Genomic DNA, 26,141 nt, shown 5'->3' on the forward strand with positions numbered 1-26,141 from the left:
AGTTTTCCACCCACTGTCACACTGGTTAGTGGTGAGAACATTACCCATCCAGGTGTTAATTGGAAGCCTGATGAGAATTTTTTTTTTTTTTTCATTCAGGTAAAAGCATCTTGGGGCACTGCTTTTCTACCAAACATTTTATTTTTAAAGACCTCAAACATGCAAAATGTGGTTTTTCCCATCGCCCTTTGCCCATGTTTCCCTTTCCCCTTGAGAAATGGCCCTTTGTCTGTGAAAGATACAGGCACAGTTGGTCGGCCACCATTCAGCCAAAATAATTGCGCAGTTGCCACATCCAGCATAATGACTGCAGGTTTAGTGTGAAATGGGCTCATTTCTTTTCATAACTATTACCGTTAATCAAGTTCTGTTATCAACAAGGACCCCTTTCATGAGCTTCGCTCCTCCTGTTCATGAAGGAAGATTCCGCTTGCAGAGGTAGTAATGTAAGCTGGGACACCACACAATGGAACTGAAGGTTCCATACACTTTGGTGAATACACTTTTGAGAATTATTCTCTGTAACCAAACTCCACATTTAATGTTCTATGCAAACTGTAACACATTTTGCTCAAGCACTTCCACATTTGACACCAACCACAGACCAATATGCCATGGCTTTTGAATAGCCACTTCTTTGACCTGCCTTTGACGTTTTTAGGGTTGCGTAATTCCTCTCATAACAGAGGCTTCTTTCACACTATATACAGACACACCCTGGCATCAAACTCAAATAAATGATTACGTTATTGCTTCTAAATTCATCACTGTTTTAGGAGGCAGCTGCTTTGCATGAGAAGGTAATGAACCAGAAACCACTTCCTAGGGCTCCTGGGTATCATTACAGAGCTTCCATGAGATGAAGGAGACCCCATGCTATGTTACCAAACTAGGAATTAGAAGTTAGACTAATTTGATTGCATGCCACACATACCCAGCAGGGGGAAACCCACAAGAAAAAAATGCCTTTAGCTACCAATTCTTGCTAAACATCTCACTTCAGGTACTAGACTGACAGGATTTTTCTTTTCTTTGGCAAAAGAGCAATGAGTAAAATGAAGAACTGTCATCCTGCTTCATAATCATGCAAAGATTATGTATTTTCTTCAAAGAGTACGCTTATAAATGTCCATTGTATAGACAATCTAACCTGTTATGTCCTAGACCATGACTAAAAACAGCCATAGCAACACACCTAAGAAGCCTACTTAAAGCAGAGATGTGTAAAGATTCATTCAAAACAACTAATCTAAGCTTTAAACTTTTGACTTTTGACATACCCAGGTCTACTTTAGAAATAATTTACTTCAAATTTTAAAAATTCTAGAGAACTAAAGGAAATCAAACTTGAATGAACAGTACTGCCACCTAACAAAACATAAATTATGAGACACAGATGAATCTTTAGTCTCTACATCAGGTACAACAAATTCAGAGCTACAACAGTTTAAGTATTACAAGTACACCCCTCTTCCACGGGATATTATTATAGACAGTTGCTTATACCAGACAGAAGCCGGCAAATTAAATTACCATAAATGCAGCTCAAATGCTATATCAAAATCTCAATATAGGTACATTTTTGCAATTATGACACTAAAGAACAGAACAATGGGTGATTAAGGCTACAGCATATATTGTCCATTTTGAATACTGGACAAACTGCATCAGAAGCAAGGATAAAGGGAGAGCATATATTGATCCTACTTCACTATAAAACAAATACAAGTAGTATTCATTCATTGGCACAAAGCTTCTGAGATCTGCAGTGGTTAAAAAAATCTTTAAGTCAGTTGATGATTCAGCCAATATAGCACAAGTCACTGAAATTTCTGTGGCTGTTAAATGTCTGTACCCTGCAAATACACAAACATCCAAAAAGGTATTAAACAAGGGAGGTATCCAATTCTAGATTTTAGTAACCTATAGGACATCTTCCTTCACAAGTAGCAATTCTTCAGTCGATTCAGAGCAGCTAAGAAAATAGCATATCTAAATGTAATTATGAGGTGAACTTTCCTACCCAGAGTAGCTGTACTCTGAAGTGTCATGCCAAAGAAAGCTATCAAACTTCTACCCCTTCCCCATAGTCAGGGCTACTTTGAATACAGATACAGAACATAGAGCTTTCTGGAAAAAAGAATGAGAGCTGTTTTGTACCTGTGAGGTTGACATACGCGAGGTATCTTGTCGGCCTGTTAAATCAGATGAGGAGATATTGACTGGGGCACCACGATGCAATCGCATACTCACTTTCCGTTCTCGCTCCATTCCAGACACTGGCCGAGGAGAGGTGTTTGCTGCCAAGAATATTAAATTTCATTTATCTGTACAAGTTTAAAGACTTGTGTAAGAAGCGTTTGCCAAAATTAACTCGTGGTCTCTGTTAAGTTCTTTATGCTGCAGTTTATAAGAACACATGCTGAGTTTCATTATTTGCGAGGATTCTGTACCCAGAACTCAGGAGGATGGCAAAAATTGCATTTAAGCAAACCATTTAAAAAACAATGTCCCTTTGCTCAGTGATTTAAAAACAGCATTGAGTCATTAAGACAGAGTCATTAGGGAGACAACCTATCAATCAGTCTTTCTCCAGGCGCTTAGAAAGGCTTCACTCAGGGCCAGTGACCCCTCCCTTCGCTAATGTAAAGTGATTATCTTTCTTTCATGTGCCTGGGGGGGCAGAAAGGAGGGGTTGCTTGCCTTGAAGTGAAGGAGAGAGAATGAATGATGGATTGTCAGATGACTGCCTTCTCTCGCATTAATGAGGCTATTGTTAAACAACTGTTTTCCTTTAATTTGGGCCTTTCTCATCTGGCCCAAATTATGTTCATCTATCTCATCCCAAACTATCTCAGGAGCAGGGCAGGAGGTCTGGTCTAGAGAGCAGAGCCTCTGTTTGCCTGAAGATAACATCTGAAGGTCGCCACTTCGAGGCCACCGGCACCGTGAACGGCGAGACCTTGAAGCAGCTGACAAGCCTAGCCGAGTTATTCCACCTGGTCTTTGGCTGCTGTCAGCCTGTGTGAGAAGCAAATGGAGACCAGAATGTGATACCAGATCATAAAAGATCCATCTGAAATGTTGTGGTTCTTGAAAGACAGAACCTTCTTCAATTGTAAAAATCCCTATTAGCATTTAGTATAGCCTGCCTATGTAAACCGCCTTGAATTAAAGTCTGAGGAGAAATCTGACGACCAAGAAAGGCGGTATATAAATATCTGTATTATTATTATTATTATTATCTCATGTTGAGATAGAAAAATCTATGGATAATTAGGTTATACCTGTAATCGCTTGCATGACTGCCTCTCTACAACAGTAAAAAGCAGTTTTTTAAACTGTGATTTTAAAGGGATGCATTTTTCCCCTTCTCTGGGGATCAGCACATTCTCTCTCATTTGCAGCAGTCATTCATGTTGAACCAAATCTGTGTATAAAACAATCCGTGTAAAACAAGGTTGGACCTATAATCCCACAAGTATTGTGCTGAAATAGAATTAATGTATAGTGCTGAGGAAACTCCATGCTACATATTACTAGGACACTGTGGGATCTTTATACTTGCACTTGCCAAGAAGAGACTGGATAAGCCATGTCCCAAGGTACACTCATGTTGCTACACTGAGGAGAATAGCAACTTAAGCATCCCTTGGAGTGCTTTAGGGCTAAGCAAAATACAAATAATTGGAAGTTAAGACAGTGAATAGTACCAACACACACAATTATAGCTGTTTACAGTAGGAAATAAATATTGCAGACATACACAGGGGCCTGGATCAAAAGAACTGTGTGACTAATCCTGTGTACCCAAGGGAGCCTTTGAAAGCTCTTCCCCTAAGGTTGCATGACAATCTTCTTTTTAAAATCGCATTTTCAAAGGTAATTTGTAATATAACATGGGACCATCCATTCAAAAGAAAAGAATACTAGAAGTTCCACTCTGTATATGATCAAGTCCTTGAATATTCCTGAAGTAGTTTCTTGGATCTCAGCCAGGATATTCTATCCAGCAGGAAGACCCTGAAAGAGATTCTACACAGGTGATGAATATTTTCCTGCTTTTACAGATGGAGAATAAATATTCCCATGGATTAGGAAACCACACAGTTACCTCTCTGTCTTTAAATTTAGTGCCGCATACGGGTGTGTTATGCTCAGCAAGAGTCAGGACTTCACCTGAACAGCCACTGTATTTCTGTTTCCTGTAATCAGGAGCATTCCTCTGCTTACCAGTATGTGAGGTTGGGGTAAGGGGGGTTGGTGGAGCTACATCTTGTGTCCCCCTCAGTCTGCCAGAAGCAGTGGAAGGTAAACCACGAACAGCCGGATTTCGTGTGTGTCTCAGTCTTTCCTCTCTCTCCCTCCGCTCACGCTCAGCATCCTCAACTGCCCGGCTTGCACCCTGCAAAATTCACAAATCATACTGAATTTAGCACAGTGCAGCCAAGCCCCCATGTAACAAGCTTGCATCACCATAAGCACACTATATTGAATCATTATGCAATTAAAAAAAATATGCATCCTCTGTTATGAGAAGTTGTAGTTTCAAAGCTATGCTGCTGAGGCTTGCCGCCACTACTGGATGACAGACAATGTAGGTCAGCAAGTAGCATTCTACCCAACCTGGGTCTAAATTGGACACTGACTTGGTAGGTGGCCTTGGTCAAATTAGTCACACTTATTCCTATTTTTACAAAGGAGGAACTAATGGTGGCCTACTTCATACTGTGATGATTAATGAGTATAAAATACAGCTGGTGCAAAAATTTTGCGAAATTCAACTTGTATTCTTTGAAAATGAAATGGATGCATAACAGCGCTCAGAAAGCAATGTTAAACTGCATAGAGCAGAAATTCCTTCTGGCTGACAGGTCCTCAAAGGTGTAAATGGAAGAGTCCTGTTTGGCACCCTGGTCTTTGGTGTATGGGAGGTTGCAGGATTCCATCTTATCCCCCATGTTGTTTACTATTTATTATATTGTTACTATTTTATTTGTTTACCATTTATAGTTAACAAATTGTCCAGTGGTTTGGAGTGGGGTGTCATCAATATGTGGATGATACCCATCTCTACCTTTGACACTTAATGCTGGGGAAGTATTTGAAATCCTGGAACTCTTGTCTAGAGGCAATGAGGATCTGGATGTAAGCAAGTGGAGATTAAATAAGGACAAAACAGAGGGCCTCTTGGCTCAGAAATCCACAATGCAGGTACTGGAACAGTGGCCTCTTCTGAACAGGGTTGCACTCCATTACAGGAGCAGATCTGCCGCTAGGATCTTACCCTGGACTCTCACTGCTCCTGGATACCCAGCTGGTGGCATCAGCTAGGGAGACCTTCACCGAGCTTGGGCTTGTGCACCAGCCGATCCAAATCAATTGGACCTAACCACAGTGGTCCATGCCTTGATAACATCAAAACTTGGCTACTGCAACACATTATGTAGTTTTGCATTGAAGATTATCTATAAGTTAGTGCAGAATGCCTGTTTAATTTTGGAGGCTAGGTGACTCAGCCTGCCCACTGCACCTGTGGCAGACTGGCTGCCAATCTATTTCTGGAATAAATTCAATTTTGACTTTTAAAGCCCTGTACTGCTAAGGACCAAGACATCTAAGGATCTTTCTTCTCCCATATGAACTGACTTGTCCCCTTAAGTCAGCAGAGGGGGCCCTATTGCATGTGCCACCTCTGGCAGAAACTAGATGTTTGTTTAATGCTGTGTTTTAATGTCTGTTTTTTTTAAAATTGTAATATTTTTATGAGATACTTTGTACTTTGTATTTTTTTTTCCTATCTTGGCATTTTATTGTTTTCTCTCTATGCTGTATGCGACCTTGAGCACTTTCAGAGGGAAAAAGCACTGTGAAATTTTTGCCAAGTAATCAAGTTCCAATTATCACTTTGCCTTATCTCCAGGTCAGAGGGCAGAGCCTTTCAACTCTGAACAGTTTTCTCAGCTGAGCTGTTGCTCAGCTCAGGTAGGCACCTCCAGCCAAAGTTAACCTTTTATTCTCCTTCCTTCTGCTGCAGCCTGGTTCTGCTTTGCAAATGCCTACAAAGCAGGTCTGTTTTTTGAAACACCAGGATGGGACCCTCCTTCCCAGGCTACAATTCAGTGCACCCTTACTTAAGAATAACACTCATGGAAAGCAGTGAGTCTACTTCTGAGTAAAAAGGCTTGCAAATATATGCAGCTGCATCTCTCTGCTGTGAATGGAATTGCACATTCCCAGTTATGTGTTATACGTAGAGCTTCTGGCTTAACATACCAGACACCTTAAAGGTAGATTTGATTCATGGTTCTCCTGCAGTGGTTCCCAACCTTTTTCACTTGCATATCCCTTGGCAGCCTATTTCCATAAATTGTACCCTTCATATTAGCAAAATGTTTGTAATTAATACAAGCCTTCATCTCCTCCATATGAAAGCCCAGACTTCATGTATTCATCACATATTTTCTCTTTTCATCTGTTTGAAGAACAGAAGACTCTGCCTTTGCACTGTTTTTCACCAGAAGTGTGCTGAGAAATTCTGGGTGATGGATCACTTTTCATATTATGTTTCAGCTTTTTTACTGTGATGGTTTTCAATCACTAGTTCATAGATGAATTGATGACCAAAAACTAGCTATTGGTGGGGCTTTTACAGCCAACTAGCTACCTCCCTTCCTGTCTTGCTGGTCCTTGCAAGGCATTCTGGAGCAGGACCTGCCTTTTTCTGCCATTATTTCATTCTTTTTCAATTACCCCTAAAGGTCCTGTTGAGTGTCCCTGGGAGTACATGAATACCAGGTTGGGAACCACTGTTTTACTGGTATGTAGTTTACAGTGCACTTACTCCGATAGTGTTTACAAAAAAGTGGTGAAGACCAGAATTTAAAAAAGAATAAAAATGTATCTTATGATCTTTTACTATGTTTTTAATAAGTTAGAGACTACAGTTCTTAGGTAACAATTAGTGGTAGGTTATTTTTCAGGATCTGGCCTCTGGTAAAATCAGACAAAACCATAGTCAGACACCCCACTAAGTTTAACCCCCGACTTATCCAAGCATCATAAAAAATTCCATGATTGTTGACTCAAAACCTGCCCTCGGCTTATCTGTGGGGTTGACTTATAGGTGAGTGTCTGTGGTAGGTTAACATATGAGCATGCATGTGATTCGGCTGAACGTTGTTAACCACTAGTCGACATACAGACAATACTGTTAATAATACTATCCACACAGAGCAGAGATTTTCAACCTTCTCATCTCATGGCACACAAAGTGCTAAAATTATCAAGGCACACCATCAGTCTTTTGACAACTGACATCATGGTGCTGGTGGGGGGGCTCACACCTCCCAATGGCCCTTCTAATAAATGACCTTACCCAAACTCCTGCACCACACCTTCAGACCATTCACGGCACACCAACGTACCATGGCACACTGGTTGAAAATTGTTGACATAGAGATAAAACTATTTTGCAATCTCACTCTCTGTGAATGTTCATGCCAATTTACCACAGACATTAAAAAGTGTTATGGAGGACCTATCTTTACACCTGCAAAATTAAATTCAACAACAGAAGATGGACATTTAGCTATGCTTTTGGGTTGCAAAGTCTTGCTGTACACAATGTTTAATTAAGAACCCCAAGGTTCATAGTCTTCCTAGTACAGGTTGGGCATCCCTTACCCAAAGTGCTTGGAACCAGAACTGTTTTGGATTTTTCCATATTTTGGAATACTCACAAATACATACATCTTGGGGATGGGGCCCAAACCTAAACACAAAATTCATTTATGTTTCATATACCCCTTACACACATAGCCTGAAGGTAATTTTATACAATATTTTTAAATAAATTGGTGCATAAAACAGTTTGTAATTTTATGTCCTTAGGCAAAAAAGTTTTTAAAAGTTGGTGCTTAAAAAAGTTCCTTTTTCAGAATTCCGGATAAGAGACGCTCAAGCTGTATAAGGTAGCTTTACACATTTGTTCATAAGGCATATCTTATACAGCAGTATTGTCAGTTTTTCCAACTTTTTTTCCTTTTTTTTTTTTTTAAACTAAGCTGACAGTATTGGATACTTACAAATTTCAGCATGTTCCAGTCAAATACGTAATCATAGGAGAAACCTTGTCGGTGGAAGAGGTTTCTGAATAACTGTCTTAGATAAGAATAATCTGGTTTGTCATCAAAACGCAGTGAGCGGCAGAAATTCAGGTATGTAGCAAACTCAGCTGAAATGAGAAATTCTGATCATATTACCACAAAGTCAGTGCAAACAAGAAGAGCTAGCAGAGATTCAACAGCTCATTCCCTCTGCAGAGCACTCCTGAGTGCTGCAGAATTCACTCTCCCAACTGTACAGCAACTGAGGCAAAGAATCTTGAGCTGTTTTCAAGTGGTCTGCTTTGTCTTACAAACAGGTGGCAAATGATGTTCACATACTGGATGTTTTGCGGAAATGACCACTGCATCATTCTTGGGATATTTATTAGGCTGCATTGAAAAGCACCCTACTCTAGCCCCAGAAGCTAATTATATAGGAATATATTTCTCTTTAAATTGGTGAGCATAAACACAACTTAACTAAGCATTTCCAGTTTTCCAATTTAAAAAGCAAATGCAAGCCAAGAAGAAAATAGCTGCTGAGTCTGTACTAAACACAGGAGTTCCTGCCTGTTCAAACAGGAACTTAGCAACTATAGGTAGTCATGGTGTATATGTGCATGCGAAGGTCATGTGAACATGTTGTTTTCCTTAGGTAATAGATGAATAGATTACCACAATGAATGAATTCTGCAGGCAGGGGGAAAATCCATACACTGAGCCAATACAGTTATTCAAAAGGTGGAAAGATACAAGAGATCTATCTACAGAATATCCAAATACCAAACATTCACTTGAGCTAATACAGATTTACTAGTTCCCAGAAACAGTTTCCAGAATAATTTCTTAAGTGGAGATGTAACAGAAAATGCAATGTCAAGTAAATGTAAATTGCATTGAAAAATTAGTCTTGAAACCAAGATGCAACCCAACCATTTCAGACAATAAACTTACAAGGGTATCCTTTACACAAAACCTCAATGGGTGTAGACATTTTCTTTTCACTGATGCGTTCATATTTCTGTCTTTTTGTGGCTGCTTTCAATCCCTGCCAGGGGAGGGAGCCCAGGTTAAAATACATGAGTACATAGCCCAAGGACTCCAAGTCATCTCTGCGAGATTGTTCTACAAGAGTATAAGAGTGGAGCCATTAGGTTCTATCATCTGATTAAGTGGTACAAAGATATTTAATGTAACACAATGCATGCAATGAAAATCTTATCTGCAAGAAAAACATTGCTAAATATTGTAATTTTAAGCTTGCTAAGAACTCAGGAGGAAAAAATATGGTTGCCTATGGAGCTGGAAAGGTCCAAAGGCTAGTCCAAACTTCAGGAAAAAAGCAGGATCATTCATTCACACTCATCAACTCGAGTTAATAAGTTTCAGCCTGGCTTATTAACCAGCTATTGTTTGCAGCTGCTACTGGTGTCTCCCTCTCCTAAGTCCTCTGGGCATGCTATGGGGTAGGAGGATGGTCATGGTCCTGTTTCATTTCACACAGAGATTTTGCAGTCTCTCTCATGCTGTTCCTGCCAAGGTAATGCAACAGTAGAGGACTCCCCTTGCAATCTCTGCAATTCAGGAAGAACTTGGCAGGAGCGTTCACAGGGATACATGGAGTCCCTTTGATCACCCTATGCAATTCAGATCACAGTGTGCTAAGAACTGAGATTGGGAACACTGTAGAAAGTTATGTACAGAGCAAGTAGCTACAGAGGATCAATGCTATTCAGTCAAATTGTAGGGTTAAACACAACAGATCCTTCTCTTGTGCAAAATATAAAGGAAAAAACAAGATGGTCTCTAATTCATCTCCCACCAGAACTTTCTTAGGACTGAGAGTTCCTTGTGGTGGTGGTACAGCAAAGTACAAGGTAAAGTAAGGCAAAAATCCCTACGATCACTTTTGCCAGTTTGACCTGGGAAGATATTTTTTCTCTACTCCAACTACAATTCAGTTTCACACTGTGAGCAAAAGAATCCACCAAGTCATCCTAATGGAAGCTTACTGAGTAAGACACATCACCTAACATTTAAACCAGTCTGATCTGGGATCCAAACCCTTAACGATACACTGAGGCTGCAATCCTACACACCAGTGGTTCTCATTTACGGGTAACATTTAGCCCCGTTACCCACTTTTTAGAATGAGAAACTGTCAGGACCCACCGGAAGTGATGTCATGACTGAAAGTGACATCACCAAGCAGGAACATTTTAAACAATCCTAGGCTGCAATCCTACCCAAGATTCTGTCCCACTGACTATCATTGTTAAAAGCATATACATAGCAGCCTGATAAAAGTACAGAACTGTAACATTTCCCCAGATGCAGTCACATGCCATGGTAGCATCAAGTCTAATAATAAGATATTGAAATGAATGGGGACCTGAAATTGGCTCATGACCCACCTAGTGGGTCCCAATCCACAGTTTGAGAAACACTGCTGCGCACACTTATCTGAGAGTAAATTCCACTGGACTCACTTCTAGCTAACACTTCTAGCTAACTTCTAACTCCACTAGCAGGACTCACTTCTGAGTATGCATGTACAGAATTGTAATCTAAGCCTCCTTTATAATATACCTATTTTCCATAATCTCACAAAAAAACTATAGCCAACACAATTGAATTTTTTCAAGTTTCTTATTTTGTGAACACTTGCACAACAGTAACAGAAATAATCTGCTACAAGCTCACCAATTCCAAGATGCGTGTTGATGGAGGCATAGCGAGCAGTTCCTGTTAAATTTTTATTTTCACGATATGGAATGTGCTGGTGGGTTCGAGCGTCTCGGTATTTCTTGGCCAACCCAAAATCTATGATGTAGACAAGATTGCCTTTCTTGCCTAGTCCCATCAGGAAATTATCAGGCTTTACATCTCGGTGGATGAAGTTCTTTGAATGAATATATTCTATTCGGCTAATCTAATGGCAGAAAAACAATTTCAGAATTACTGAACATGCCATAATGCTCTTTTATTAGAACATTCAGTTAAATTTTTTAATATTGCGCTTCACCATTAAAATTCTACTTTGCTAAATCTCAAGATCTATTTGCTAGTTGTATTTTGCCACTTATTACTTTAGCTGCTTAACTGATGTTTGAAAATACTACCCATTTCTAAGTGGGTTCCCCTCATGGGCTCTTAATATTACCAGAGTTACAATGCTTAGAAAACCAGAAGTATTTTTGCTGGGTTTCACCTTAAGTGTTGGCAGGGCAGTTTCCCAAATGGAAGAGGCTGCTTGATTCAATAATATAAGACATGTTCTTCAACCTTGGGGTTGGGACTTCCATGGGGTTGCAAAGCCTCACTTGTGGGATCATGGCAGCTTACAGGAATAAAAAACATTGAACACTAGGCTAGAGCACCACCAGATAAAGGAGGAGATATCTGGTGTACCCCTCCAGGTACCAGGAGACTGTGTCCCTGTCCTGCTCAGGTGCCTAGTAATTGTAAATTAGCTTTCACTAGTGCCAGGCTTCACAACGACTTTTTCTGCACTCTTTAATAAGGATATTTTGTTACAGTGAGCAGTGCAGGAAGGGTATAACAGGGGCGGGAGAAGAGGACAGGAGCAGGAAGTGGGTGAATAGGGTCCCAGGAGGGGGGGGACAAGACCAATGGTAGGTCCTCAGTCTCATATGTTGTTTGTTGGAGTCATGGTACAAAAAAGATTGAAGACTACTAATATAAAAGAACCAGTTATGCAGAAGCAGTGACCCAGCAGAAATATAATAAAAGCCTGGATCAGTTGCTCAAGGGTGAGACAGTAAAGCAGCAGCCTGTCCTGTAGAGTCAGACTAGTCCCTACAGGGCTAGATTAGCAGGATGATTTCAATTTAAGGGAATAGACTGGTCGTGGCCAAACAGAGAATGGAATATACTGCAGTGTACTATCTGTCAGATCTGCAAAAAAAGCAGTGAGGTTTCTAGAACACAATCTTAAAGACAGCCACGCTGTATGCTAGTGAGAGCACAAATTTTGTAGGTATACAGAATTCTTGATCAGAGAAGGGAAAGGCAGTCAGCCAACAGGCTAATCACAAGCCAAAAGTACCATCACATGCATTCTGCACTGCTTTCAGAAAAAAATTCCAGCTCATCCAGTCAGAGAAAGTGAGTGAATTTTGGCTCTACAAAAACTCTGCCAAAACTTCACAACATTATATCAGTGGTCAATCTCATTTTTAAAACCAGCTTTTTGCAAAATGGATGCTTCCAGATGCTCCTAACAGGGGATGTTTGCAGTAGCACATTGAACTAGAATAAAGTCTCACTAATCCTCCAGAAGGGATGCATGGGGGGGTGCATGAACCCGATTCGTGAATAAGTGAAACTGTGGATATGGGGGGGGGGGCTGTAATAGTTTAAGAGACAGAAATTTGATCTTCCTCTAAAGAAATTTGACCAGTTTTCATTCCATATAAATCGATTATACAGTAAGCATATATAGTTTAAGTGAAGACTAACAAACCCTACATATACAATACTCAAGAAAGTTAAAAGATGTTAATACCATTTGGTCAGCAAGTAAAAGGACAGTCTTGAGGCTGAATTTCCTTGAACAGAAGTTAAACAGATCTTCAAGGCTTGGTCCCAACAACTCCATCACCATTACATTGTAGTCTCCTTCAGCACCACACCATTTGATTGTGGGAATACCCACTAAAAACAAGGGAAAATCTATTACTTATAGTGCTTTGTGACATTTGTATAAAATATTAGACATTTGTAAGACAATCACTACTGGCAGATACAATTCCAACAAAATATATGAAATTTGCATAGCTGAAAAGCACGAAACTTTGTAGGCTGAAATCCTATATAAACTTACCTGGAAGTAAGTCCTACTGAAATAAATGGGACCTATTTCCAAAGAGACGCGCACGGGACTGTGTTGTTAGTTAACACTGTAGATATTCAAGTTAACAGCTTCCTGCTTTTATTATTAGAGCTGAGATGCAATACAATTTTGCAGATTTAGAAAGAAATTGCCAGCAACTAGTTCTGTATTAAGTACTGAGCAGACAGATTAGGCACACTAGTAATTTGTGGCCACTTGCCAACACATAGATTGGCAACCACAATACACTCAGGACAGCTACCCAGCTTGAACACTGGACAGTATTCTCAGGCCAGAGTAGTTCAGTGCAGCAGTTTCTCAGTGTGGACAACTGCATATATACGTAAAATTGGAAATGAATCATATTCAGACCCAGTGACAGCCACGGGCTAGTAGTGTCCTTAGTCAAGCTGTTGGTCTCACAACCATATAAACAGACATACACAACTTTAGGGGGATGTTTAGAACTAAGACTACAACTAAGGCAACAAGCCTATCCAAACTTATTTAGGAGTAAGACCCACTGAACAGGGTAGATTTAATTTAAGGTGGCATGCACAAAATGGAGTATTTATGCACTGTGCAGATTAGAAGTTTCTAGTTGCAGTTCCCCAACATAATGCAAAGACGGAGAGCATGAAATAATTAATACTTATTTTTGTATTATTTGCCTTCCTGGTAACAATAGCTGAGACATTTATGACCATATAATTTATCAGAACTGGGGTTTACCTCCACCCTGCATCATTTTGTAAATTTTGCTCTCTATGTGAAGTTGAGGATGTTTCGTTTTCACACATTCCAATTTGATGGCAACCTCTTCTCCAGCACCAATGTCAGTCCCTGAAGAAAAGAAGAGAACTCAGTGTCATAAGCCAAGACAATCAAAACATGAACCACAAGAAATCTTGTAATTAGTCTGGCTAGTACTTATCTAACCTAGAATACAACATCATACATGCACCATATACGTACAGGATCTAGGCAAAACCTACCCCATTCCTCCAAACAAGTGAATCAACAGTAGTTATTGAATGTGACATGTATGCGGATTAAAAGTTAAATTGCACCTTTTCCTGCTGTGAGTCAAATTCATTCGTTGAATTCTACTATTCTTGTATAAGATTTTTAGTTATTGCTGCATAGCTTGCATATTTTTTGCTGAATGCTTTTTAGTTTTAACCATCTATAGTAGTTTTTAAGAAGTAAAAAATGCTACCTACTTCTTTAGTCAACTAAAGAACTATGACTTAAAAAGCTCAAGATGAAATTGAGTAAGTGGCTTTTTAAATGTCTTCATGAAGAATATACATTTTAAAAACTTAGTTTCATGATAGCTGAAAACTTTGAGAAAAAGTTTCCAAAATGCATTACAGAGCCACAGGCATTCAATTTAAATGTAACTGTTTTCAATGTTTTCACTTTCAACCTATGTATCAAGGTAAAGTTTTAGATTTACAGTCGGCCCCCAGTATCTGTAAGGACTAGGTTCCTGCTGCTACTGCAGATACCCAAAACCATGGAGAGCAGCAAACCCTACTCAAATCCCCCTTCCTTTTTGTGCTCATGACTCACTTCTCTTCTCTGCAAGTGCTTTGTAAAAAAGGGAGATTTTTCTTCCTTTCGCTTTGAAACAGGAAGCAAACAATAAGAATCTCTAGATTGTAGCTGCTAGAAGACAAGAGACAATAGTGAGAACACTAACAGCAAGTCCTCTAGCAGCTATGAGTCTTAGTTTTCTCTGTCTGCCTCCTGCTTCAAAGTAAAAGGAAGAAAAATATCCCTTTGACCAAATGTTTGCAAAAAAGAGAAGCAAGTCATGAGTGCAACCTGGGAGGGGGGATTTGAGTACCATGGATAAGTGAAACAGTGCATATGGGGCTGGTAGATACAGTGAGATGCCTGTATTTGACCTTTAAACTTAATTGAAAAATACCTTAAGCTATACCTTAAGCTATATCAGAGCACGATACCATAGTCTTTCGAGACTGAAGGTTGCCAACAACCTTAAGCTGCTGAAAAAGTAGTGTCACTGAAAGTTTCAGAGAACTCTTTGGCCTTCATCCAACTTTGCCTGGCCCACAGGTGCACACATTTGGTCCCTATATGCAATGCTGGGCAGAAATGGCTTATGCAAAAAGATGCAGCAAAGACTATAATAGGTTGACAATTTACAAAACACAAAGAGTAGGTTATGAAGAGCCATTTTAGTCATTTTCCCCTCCCGCTCATGTCACAAACCACTTTTGAAACCCCCTGCACCAATGTAATCCAAATTCTGGCAGGCAAATAATTGGTGGAAAGGTTATGTCAGAGGTTCCCAAACTGGGAACCACTGGGTTATGTGATTAGCATGTCCCAAATGAAATCAACGGGAGTTAAAAGTGATTATAGCAAGTCCTTGACTTATATAAGTTTGAGTTCACATTACATTTGCATAGGTGCTGTCCATGCCTTCTGACCTTGTTCCCTCCTTCAACCAGAAGGAGAGGGGCCAGATTGCTGTTCTGAGCATCAGATCTTCCTCTGTGCAGATTCTTTAAAAAAGGAGAAAATGTGGAGCATACTGGGAGCAATCCCAGCATGCTGTGCACTTGCTGCTTCTTTAAAGAGCTTTCATGGAAGGAGGGCAGGTAAAGTGGACTAATTCTGACTTGTGTAAAACTTGATTAATGCAAGGTTGTCCAAAATGGAACACTTACATGAGTAGGGGATCTACTGTGGCTGAAAGATAGAATATAGATTCATAGGACATGAGATAAGTAATCACTTCTGCATAATTAGCTAACATGCAATTTTCTATAGGTTCTCCAAAAACATGACTCATTTTCATTGTTTGCTTTCGTAAAATAGCATATTTTTATTTTATGGGTAAATGCAAATCATGTTCTAATAAGCAGACCTAAGTATAAGGCAAACATCCTCCCATTGGTTGACAAGACAAAATAAAGACTCGAAACAAAACTTCTCATTTCTCTGTGAACAGACAAATTGAAAAAGGGCAGGGGAGGGAGAAGCATAGAATAGCCAGAATAGGAGTTTAGGGCACACATTAAGATTGATAAAGACATTCGGCACTTCAGATTGTTCATGCTTATGACATAATACATGCATGCAAGACATTACTGCTATTTTTATATTTTTTCACTGCTGTTTTTGTATTATTTTTGCCTACTCCTACGTTGATTTTAACTGTTCTTATAGATCTTCTAAATAAATAAGTTACATGCAGATGAAGGCTGACTGGTTGTATTGAGCTCCATAACTCCACCAAGTTCAGGTCTTGGTTTAGTGGAGTCTTCCATTTTAAGACAACATTGCACATGAGAGAAGAGACTGAAAGCCTCCACTTCCACATTAAGAACAAACTGCAGTTCTGTAATACGTGTAAATGGAAAACTGCAGTTTGTTAACTAACTGGAGTTAGAACAAGTCAGCCTACCAAGCCTGAAGTAAACTGTAGCTCAATATCCTGACTTCTTCAAACTCTAGTACATTAATAAACTGCAGTTGATTGAATTTCCATGTAATGCAGAACTGTAGTTTGTTTCTTCTCTTGCACGTGAGAAGCAAAAGTCGAGACTACATATGGCCATGGCTATCTTAGATTTGTTCAAACAGCACTGGATGTTTGCATCAAGCCATTGGCTTTCCTTGGACACATTTTTCATTGGGTGATTATCTCAGGCAACCTCGGTATTCTATATATACATTAAGTACTCTCCACTAAGCAGGGTGGGAACATGAGTCAGGTGACTAGGACTTGAGTCCTGAAAATGCATGTTTTTCACTGACTCGTGGACTCATGAGTCATGTGCGTGGGAGATGCAGAAAAACACTCAAGTCAAGGGCTTCCTAACTTGGCACTAGTCCCCATGCAGGCTGACTTGAGCCTGCCTTTGTCTGGGTGTGCTTGCTTCCTTTTTACATGGTGTGAAAAACCTCATGGGGTCATCATTCAGACTGGACAAGCAGCACAGAAGTTCCAATCACAAGGAAGGGAAGAGTTAATGCATCCAAGCAGGAGGGGGATGTGGGAGCAAGCTCTTTTGCCCACCTCTGATAGGAAGAAAGGAACCAATAATCAATGGACAAAGGATGGGTTTCCTAATATTTTCTTTGGTTGAGGCAGGGCTGGAGGAGGGACCCAATGGGGTTCTTGCTTTACGATTGGCTGGAGAAGCCCAGAGAGAGGGAGGAGACAGGGAAGTCGGGGGGGCAGTTCATAGTGATCATGTTTGCTAACCACATGGCACGGCTGCTCTGAGCTTTATGGTTATTTGGGGAGAGGAACCCTCATTGAATGACTGGTGCAAATGGGACTACTTCTGAGTAGAGCTGCCAGGTATTAGGTCATCTCAGTAAACCTTGCAGCTACTGCATGTGACCTTCCTCCCTCTTGCCGCTTCTCTTTTGGCTCTTATGCAGTCCCTCCCACCCCCCTCCTGCCCTGTTTACAGATGGGCAGGGACAGCAGAGGAGTGGTTAAAGAGAACTCCAACACACAGAATCAGCAGCAACCTATTTTTTCCACAGCTTGGTTTTTAAAGAGGGTGACTTGATTCGAGTTCTTTAAAGTTGCAAAAGGGCAACTTGGAAAATACTCCCCATTCTGACTCATTTTTGAGTCGAGTCACAAGGGGGTGGTGACTCTAGACTCAACTCGAGTCAAGCCATACTGGGTTTCCCATCCCTGCCACTAAGTCACTGCGTGCAAGGCTTTTGGGTAACTGGCAGATAAGGCTACTATATATGATAGCTAACGAGGGATAACTAAGAGACATCAGATCATTTTTCCCTCCCAAAGCGAATATAACACTGCAGTTGCATCACAAACTTGGTTCTAGATCAGGGGTCTCCAAACTTTTTGGTCAGAGGGCCGCATCAAATATCTGGCGTGGTGCTGAGGGACAGAAAAAAAATTTAAATATAAAATTTAAATAAATAAATTCAAGATGGAACTTAGATGAGTGAATAAATGAATGAATGGGCTCATTCATTCAACCTCTCTGGCCCTCAGAACACCCTCCAAACACAATCAGAGCACAGTTCTAGTCATGTTCAGTTGAGTGGGCGAGAGGCTTTCAGGGGACAAGACGTTGGCCGTGGGCTGGAAAGAGGCTTGCTGCGGGCCGCATCTAGCCCCCGGGCTGGGGTTTGGAGACCCCTGTTCTAGATCTCTTTAAATATATAAGGACTAAGACTTGAGGTGTTTCAAGGGTGAGGGGCTTCTTTTAAACGCTTTCATGTATATTAAACATTCCATCAAGCAAACGACACACAGCTATACAGGAAAGAGGTACATAGTTCAAGACTTTATTTATTTTCCTCAGATTCTCTGTAGAATGGCACATAAAATATAAATTCCCTCAAACAAAACCACAGTACATAACTAGGGGGTTCTTAATCATTTAAGAAGTGTTCAGTTGCAACAGTGCACATCTGAATACAAATACCCACGTATGGAAGCCTCTCTCAAATAAGTACATTTTCTACCAACAAAGTTTTTAATGACTAGGCAGTATTTCATAATTCTTAAAAAAAACACAAAAAACAAGAAGTTGGCTAAACGTCAAGTTCTGGGAAATATTGAAGTAGCTTGCCGATAAGTAGCAGGAATATGAAGGATAGATTTCTTCATCTCTAAATGAAGCTGTTGGCTACCTTTCGGAATTGATGCACAATGCTGATGTGTCATGGCATTTACAACCTCTTCTATAGTAGGAAGGTCCCAAAATTTTACAGAAAATGACAGACATTACTGCTAGATTAAAGTTTTGCAACTGTAGTCTATTCAATGCAATTTCAGTTAAAGATTATGCATTAATCCAGTTTTAAAATACTTGATATTAACAAAACATTTTAGTTTAAAAACTTCTGAACTTACTCTGTCAAACTTCAAATATAAGATTAAATAATGTAAGTTCATCCCATTAAATCTTCACTTTTTTCCAGAGAAACCCTATAAACTTCTATCTAGAGCAGGGGTGTCCAAACCTTTTGGCAGGAGGGCCACATCATCTCTCTGACACTGTGTTGGGGGCCAGGAAAAAAAGAATTTACATTTCAAATTTGAATAAATTTACATAAATAAATATATAGGGTGAACCAAAAGTGGGTGGACAGTAGGTGGAATAGGGTTTGTGTTAGGGTTATACTATAATGATGGTATTCATTATAACTATGGCGTTTGTGTTATATTAAATTATATTTAATTGTATTAGTAAATATAACTGTATACGTAATCTCAAAATAAATGTTACCATTTACTGTCCACCTACTTTTGGTTCACCCTGTATTAGAGATGGAACTTATGAATGAATGAAGGTCATGCAATAGCTCAAGGCCTATAAAAGTCCTTGCACAAAGCAAGGCCAGGCTTTCCTTTGCTGCCGCTGCTGCATCACAGGTGTGAAACAGCAAGCAGTGGAGGGAGCCCTTATCTCACAGCTCACGAAAGCGGTCAAACAGTTGGCCGTCATGCTGAGAGCAGTTGCATCAGGCCAACATGGGCTCCACCAAGTCTCTGGAGGGCCAGAGGTTCATTGGAGAGTAGGGGCTCCCTGAGGGCTGGATTGGGAGTCCTCTAGGGTTGCAAGTGGCCCCAGGGCCAGGGTTTGGACACCCCTGATAGAGCAATGACTTTGCAATGAATTTCTAAGAAAGCTCCTTCTCCTACTTTAAGCATAGTAATCAAGACCAGCTCATCTCTAGAATTATTTGATTTTTCTCTGTAAACCGCTTTGTGAACTTTTAGTTGAAAAGCGGTATATAAATACTGTTAATAATAATAATAATAATAATAATATGTTCAAAGTATCTTTGTACCAACTGACATAGAAAATAATAGCTGACAGGGCATATTATAGTTCCATACCTAAAACTTCCAAGTTGTAACACAGGGCTCCTAGGACACATTTTTTGATTCATGTATAAACAAAGCAAGACACATATTCTGTAACCTAAAACACAATCCTATGCATAATTACTCAGAAGTGATGTCCAGTGGTGCTCAACAGAACTTACTTCCAAGTAAGTGTGCACAGAATTGCACTCTGAGGCCTGGACTATAAACAGCAATTTTTTTAAAAGACTCTGGACCTCTGAACAAGTGCTAGTGGAAGCCTTTTCACAATGCAATGTCTCAAATGTTTTGGGTGCTGTGTTACAGCTGAAAAAACGGGAAGACAACAGATATAGGCTACTACAGTATCAAATTCTAGTGGGCCACAAGACGGTCTTGTGCAAAAAGACCATGTGCAAAATCTTGTATGAACAGATTATCTGGATTGAGGTTCATTTCCTCACACAAACACTCTCTGAGTTGCTTGGAAACAGAGGTTCTATGGAAAAGTACCTTTGGATACAAGACATTGTATTGATCAAGTTTCGTAACTGGTGGAAAGGCAGGGCATAATTTGTTTAAACCTAGAGAAGGCTGAAGTAAGCACTCATATGAACGCAGTATCAACTGTAAGGCAGATTCATAGCATATGAGAGAATTATAAAAGATACTGATTAGAAGCCCCTTTACAACATCTTAATCATTAGGAATCCAAATATGTCTTTCCACTGAAAGACAGGAGGAAGAGGTTTTTTTGCACTAATTTAAGAGGGTTACTTTAAGGAGGCAAGAAGTGGCACCAAAATAAGGGAGGTAGGAAGCCAATTTCAGTCTATTAATTTTAGGGGAGGGAAATATCTTCCCACCCCTTGACTGCTCTCTTAGTTTTACAGTGTGGAAGTGAGGAAGAAAGGGAGGTCAAGAACACCTGGGAGTGACATTTGAATGGATAGGTGATCATATGAAATGTACTAATGAAAGGACTCAACTGCTTTTAGCATTAAAAATGATTCCTTTCATAGCACCTGCCTGACACTTATGTATCTAGCTTATACACATACTCCAGGTACCAAAGACTTGTGTAACTACATCAGAAATCCAGAATTACAACCCTGGGAAAAAATGGTTTAAGGCTGTATGATGGTTAAATACTTCAGAATCCTCTGTCCTGCACCTTTCTCTGTAGGTTCCGAAGCATCAGACTTGAAAGACTCAAGGTTGGTGGTCAATACGGAAGTAACAATTATAATATGCACAGCCAAGGAGGACGGTGTTTTTATTCTTACACACACAGTTCCTACTGAAGTTTAACACACCCTCTTCACACTAATGCTGATAATTGCCCAGTTTCATGTACGTAACTCTATGTACTAGTTAAGCATTGGCTCAAGGCTTGACATTTGGATGAACTATTAAAGACAAAACTAAGAAAACTCAGTATACCAGGTTTCCCAACCTGCATGGCAGCTTTAACTACTTCACCCATTGGTAGAGTTGCAGCAGAAGAAAATGACAGTTCTTTGTCCCGCTGGGGGCACACCCTGACACAAAGCTCCAAAAGCACCACCTCCTAACCCTCACATGAATAATGATGTTGTGTGGCATGCAGCAAGGGAAATCTCTCAAAGCAGTTCTCAAGTATTTACAGGTTAAAAACAGCACCAAATACTCCACCCAATACCAATTTGAGGACATGCATTCCACAGTCTTCCGGTTCTGGATGAGATACTGTTCTTCAGACAGAAGTGCTGACATTTCACTAGTTTCTCCCCACAGTTCAGAAAGATCTTTAGAATGACATGCCAAGATTTGAACAGAACATTCAAATACTGTGCTCATTTTGTACTGCAAGGTAGTACCTTTTAATCTAGAAACAGTTACCAGATATGCTCCTGATATGCATGTTAGTGTATTTTTAAACAGAGTTGGACTGACTTCCATTCTTGTACAGCAGCATGCACAGTCAGCACTTCCCTTGCAGCCACTCAATGCATACTGCAATGCATAAGCATAGAAGGCTTTGCAGGATTGAACCCTGAACTATTTGTCAGCATCAGTTCCAACCAGCAGATATTGTTCAGGTTTACCTTCGCACAAAACTTACTCACTGGAAAGGAGACACCGAGATTAGCTTACACCATATAAAACGCAAGACAAAATCTACATCTTCCCTTCGGGGCTATTAAAGATTAATTGCCGAAGATGTTAAGTTAGGCAGCCTCTGGTTCAGGCTCACATTCTGTCATGACATCAGACTAGGTTCTAAGGTTGAAAAATAAGCAAAGGCAGTTTGCTTCCAGGAAAGTGCACCATTCCAAGTTACAATTCACCTTAAAACAAACCCCCTCACAGGAGGCAAGACAAACAATACAGAGGTGGAAAGAGCCATAAGTAGCAAAACAAGCCAAAATGAGGTGCCTGTCTCTTTAAACTGGACTATTTCCTGGAGGCCTCATAGCAAATGCAGCTCAACCCAAGAATTTATTTATATATTTTTTTCTGCCCATGAACAGCTGCTTATACTTCAGAGGCCTTCACACTTCGCTATTAGAAGTGTTCAGCCCAGTGACATGTTAGAGGCTGGATTTTGAACCTCAGCTGGAAAGCCAAAGAAGGAAAGGGGGAAGAGAGGAAGGCAGAAGAGAGAGGAAGAAGAGTGACTCGGCCAAGGTCACGAGGGAAGGTACTGGGCACTACTGTGGCTCCCAGTCCACACTTCTCCAGGGGGAATTAAGGCGACAGAAGTGAGTCCCAGTGAAACCAGTGGGTCTTACTTCTGAGTAAACATAATGCAGCCAAATATAAGCCCAACCCAACGCCAGTCTCCTCAGAAGTCAGTCCCATTACAGTCAATGGGGCTTCCTCCCAGGAGAGTGTGGCTGGGACTGCAGCCCCATCCTAGGCATGTCTACTCAGAAGTCAGTCCCATGAGAGTCAATGGGGCTTCCTCCCGGAAAGTGTGGCTGGGACTGCAGCCCCAGAGCCCAACCCTATGCCAGTCTACTCAGGAGTAAGTCCCCTTACAGTGAGTGGGTCTTACTCCCAGGTAAGCGTGGACAGGCCTGCAGCCTGAGCACCGAGCGAGAGGCAGGCAAGGCGACTGCTCCCCACCGCTGAGCCGGAAGCGGCTCCAGGGCGCTCCTCTGCCGCCTGGCCGGGAAGCCAGTCAAGTGGGGCACCCGCCGTGAAGGCCCCGGCGGAGCCCGGCGGCAGGCGAAGCTCCTGCCCCTCCTCCGCGGCCCCCCTCCGGGCGCGTGCCGGGGCGGCGTCCCTCACCGAGGTAAATGTCCCCGAAGGAGCCGCTGCCGATCTTCCGGCCAAGCCGGTACCGGTTGCCGACTCTCAACTCCATCGAAGCGGCTCGACTGGACCGAACCCGGCGGCGAGGACCCCGACTCAGAGCGCGGGAACTCCTGCGACCATCGCGGCCTTCGCTCCCGCCTCACGGCGCCGGGGGGTTCAGGGGCGGCCGGGCGCCCCGGGTGGGGAGGATGGATACCGATTCCCCGACACCCGGATCCTCCCTCAGCGCAGCTAAGCCCCGGCCGCCATATTATGTGACCTCACTTCCTTGGCAACGGGGCGGAGCCTCGCAAAGGCAGCTCAAGGCGCAGGAACGGGGCGGGCTTTCGAGATTGTGAGGCCTGCGGGCGCCTCGTCTCCACGACAACCGGAGCCTCCCAGGCCTTCTCGTCGCTGTCAGCGCCTGGATGTGCACTGCTGGGCAGCAGGTCTCCGCCAGCGCCTTGCTTCGCCCAAGCCGAGCCCCGAGGGAGCCACCGCAGGCAGGTTGGAGTAGGCGCCAAGGCCACGGGGGGGGGGCAGAGGGGTTCCCAGGAGAGTGTGGCTGGGACTGCAGCCCCAGAGCCCCATCCTAAGCAGGTCTCCTCAGAAGTCAGTCCCATGAGAGTCAACGGGGCTTCCTCCCAGGAAAGTGTGGATAGGATGGCAGCCTTAGTAACCAGCTACAGCAGTGGTTTCCAAATTTTTTCAAATGGCAGCTCCCTTAATGTGAACATAAGAAGAGTCACACTGGAGCAGGCCAAAGGCCCATCTGATCCAGCTTCCTGTATCTTGCAGTGGCCCACCAAATGCTTCAGGGAGCACACAAGACAGCAAGAGACCTGCGTCCTGGTGCCCTCCCCTGCCTCTGGCATTCTGAGGTAGCCCACTTCTAAAATCAGGAGGTTGCACATCCCCATCATGGCTTGTGACCTGTGATGGACTTTTCCTCCAGAAATTTGTCCAGTCTCCTTTGAAAGGCATCCAGGCCAGATGCCATCACCACATGGGTAGCCCTTGACCTACTGGGCTATTGGCTGTGGCTCCCCATTAGGGCTACAATCCTATACATTCTATAGGGCAGTGGGTTTTTTGCAAGGATTCCACAACTTCCCTGGCTAGTTTCTGCAGCCCTCCCCAGGGAGTCAAGGTGCAGTTTGGGAACCACTGAGCTACATGATTACTACAAGAAGCAAATGAATCCATATGTGAAACTATGAGCATCCTAGTTTCCAAGGAGAGGTAACAATCTCAAGTTCAAATTCATCTAACCTTCCCAGAGGGCCTGATAGCAGAAAAAAGTGGTTGTGAACAGAAACACAGGTGCCACAGGGATTTCTCTTACATTACTGTCATTGGAATGTTGGGTAGGAAATAATCACATCAGAGATTTGATAAACCAGTTTTTTTAAATAGTGGTATAAAATGTATTTGTTTTGCATGTTTGAAGAAACTGGGATTGAGCCTAGGGAATTATTAATAGCACATCAATATAACTGCATGTATGAGAGAATGCACGTGTGTACTAATGAAAATTATGCATTCTGATCAAATTTCTGAATGTTCTACTAACACCTTTTATCAAAAAACTTAAAAGGAATGACACACTATTAGCCAAGATGACTAAAAAGTACTTTTATAGCCTGCCTTTCAATTTGAAACACCCAAAGTTGGTAACATTAGTAATTAAACACGATAAATTTTTACACAATATTGGTAAGATTGATAAATTAAGGCCCAGAGGTGTACACATTTGGTCACTGTTTGCGTATATGCAATGTTGGGCAGAAATGGTTAAGAAAATACACAGGAGGGAACAATCGAGGCCCAATTCAAATGCCAATCATGCTGAAGTCCTGCCCAAAACAAAAATTCAGCTAGTATCTGAACACTGACAAAGAGGAAGGATAGATGGCTACCAGATATTTTCATGATTTTCCACTAAGAGGTGATGGGACAAACAGAAAGGTGACTGTGATATACAGGTACAATCATGCAGGAGAAAAATGATCTTTTTAAGAAAACTCTATTTGAGGTCCTTAAGAAATAACTGCTATTTTCTTACCACTGTTCATTTCTAAATTAATTGTTCTTGATTGTACTCATCACTTGTACTTAAACCTATTCATAAGTGAAAAACAAGTTTTAGATTGAAAATAAGATGGAAATAATTTCAATTCAAGTAATAGGTGTTGATAGCTATCACAAAACCAAAACTTCTGTACACTAGATTTGTTTATTGGCAAATTTACACCATTTGCAATTTGTTTTTACAGTTTGTCTGAAATAGTTTTTGTCTGATTGTGATGCATGTCAATAACGATGTGAATTTTTTGCCCTGAAATACACCTTTGCATCAGATAAATATCGGTTACAACACCAAGAAACAATGTAAATTTAAGCTCCTTATTTCTATGCAAGGTAAGGAACTATGAAGTATCAAGTCAGCCTCTCTTTTGAGGGGCAGGGGTAGTGGAGAGAGTAACAGGGTAAAGGGCATAAGAAACTACAATTTGGAGTTCCCTGGGTCTTGGTTTGGAATTTTGAATATCTGCATTTTATGGGTTTAATTATACTAGTATTATGTAGGTCCCAGAGATCCTATTCTATTGTTGTTCCTATGTTCAAATTATAAGGTAGGAAAGGGACACCATGGCATTCAAACATTAGAAAAGTCATTTTATTTAGACCTCAACTATTTGCAGACCTATTTTTTTTTTGTATGTGAGATTCACCAATTCACTCTACATCAGTGCTTCCCAAATTTTTAAGAACTGGGACACATTTTTAAAAAAAACTATCATAACCCACATAGTTTTACTAGACAAAAAAGATCTAGAAATATTTTTATTTAATAATAACCAGTGATGCTCCCAAGGCTGCTAGAAACCTTATATATAGTACGTATGTGTAGACATTTGCAAGAACCTCCCTGGAAATGGAGTTCAAGGATAAAATTGCAAAATTAAAATGGATCATGACACACTGGTGGGTCCTGACCCTGTTTGGGAAACACTGCTCTACATCTTTTGATTAATATGTACTTAGGATG

The 26,141-nt window shown here is 41.2% G+C and overlaps 1 protein-coding gene across 3 annotated transcripts in view; it reads right to left on the minus strand.

Moving 5' to 3' along the window:
* The window catches only part of CSNK1D (casein kinase 1 delta), a 39,914-nt gene extending 16,551 nt beyond the window's left edge, over positions 1-23,363 (minus strand). For all 3 annotated transcript variants that reach the window (XM_066613383.1, XM_066613384.1, XM_066613385.1), the window contains exons 1-8: positions 23,084-23,363; positions 13,696-13,806; positions 12,637-12,785; positions 10,812-11,040; positions 9,063-9,233; positions 8,088-8,236; positions 4,234-4,405; positions 2,161-2,300 (exon numbers count right to left, since the gene is read on the minus strand). In XM_066613383.1, the coding sequence (XP_066469480.1) occupies positions 2,161-2,300; positions 4,234-4,405; positions 8,088-8,236; positions 9,063-9,233; positions 10,812-11,040; positions 12,637-12,785; positions 13,696-13,806; positions 23,084-23,159 (1,197 nt within the window). In that variant the 5' untranslated portion in view covers positions 23,160-23,363. The remainder of the gene's footprint in view (positions 1-2,160; positions 2,301-4,233; positions 4,406-8,087; positions 8,237-9,062; positions 9,234-10,811; positions 11,041-12,636; positions 12,786-13,695; positions 13,807-23,083) is intronic.
* Positions 23,364-26,141: the final 2,778 nt, after the last annotated feature.

Source organism: Tiliqua scincoides, chromosome 2 (genome assembly GCF_035046505.1).
Source record: "Tiliqua scincoides isolate rTilSci1 chromosome 2, rTilSci1.hap2, whole genome shotgun sequence".
NCBI classification, from domain to species: Eukaryota; Metazoa; Chordata; class Lepidosauria; order Squamata; family Scincidae; genus Tiliqua; species Tiliqua scincoides.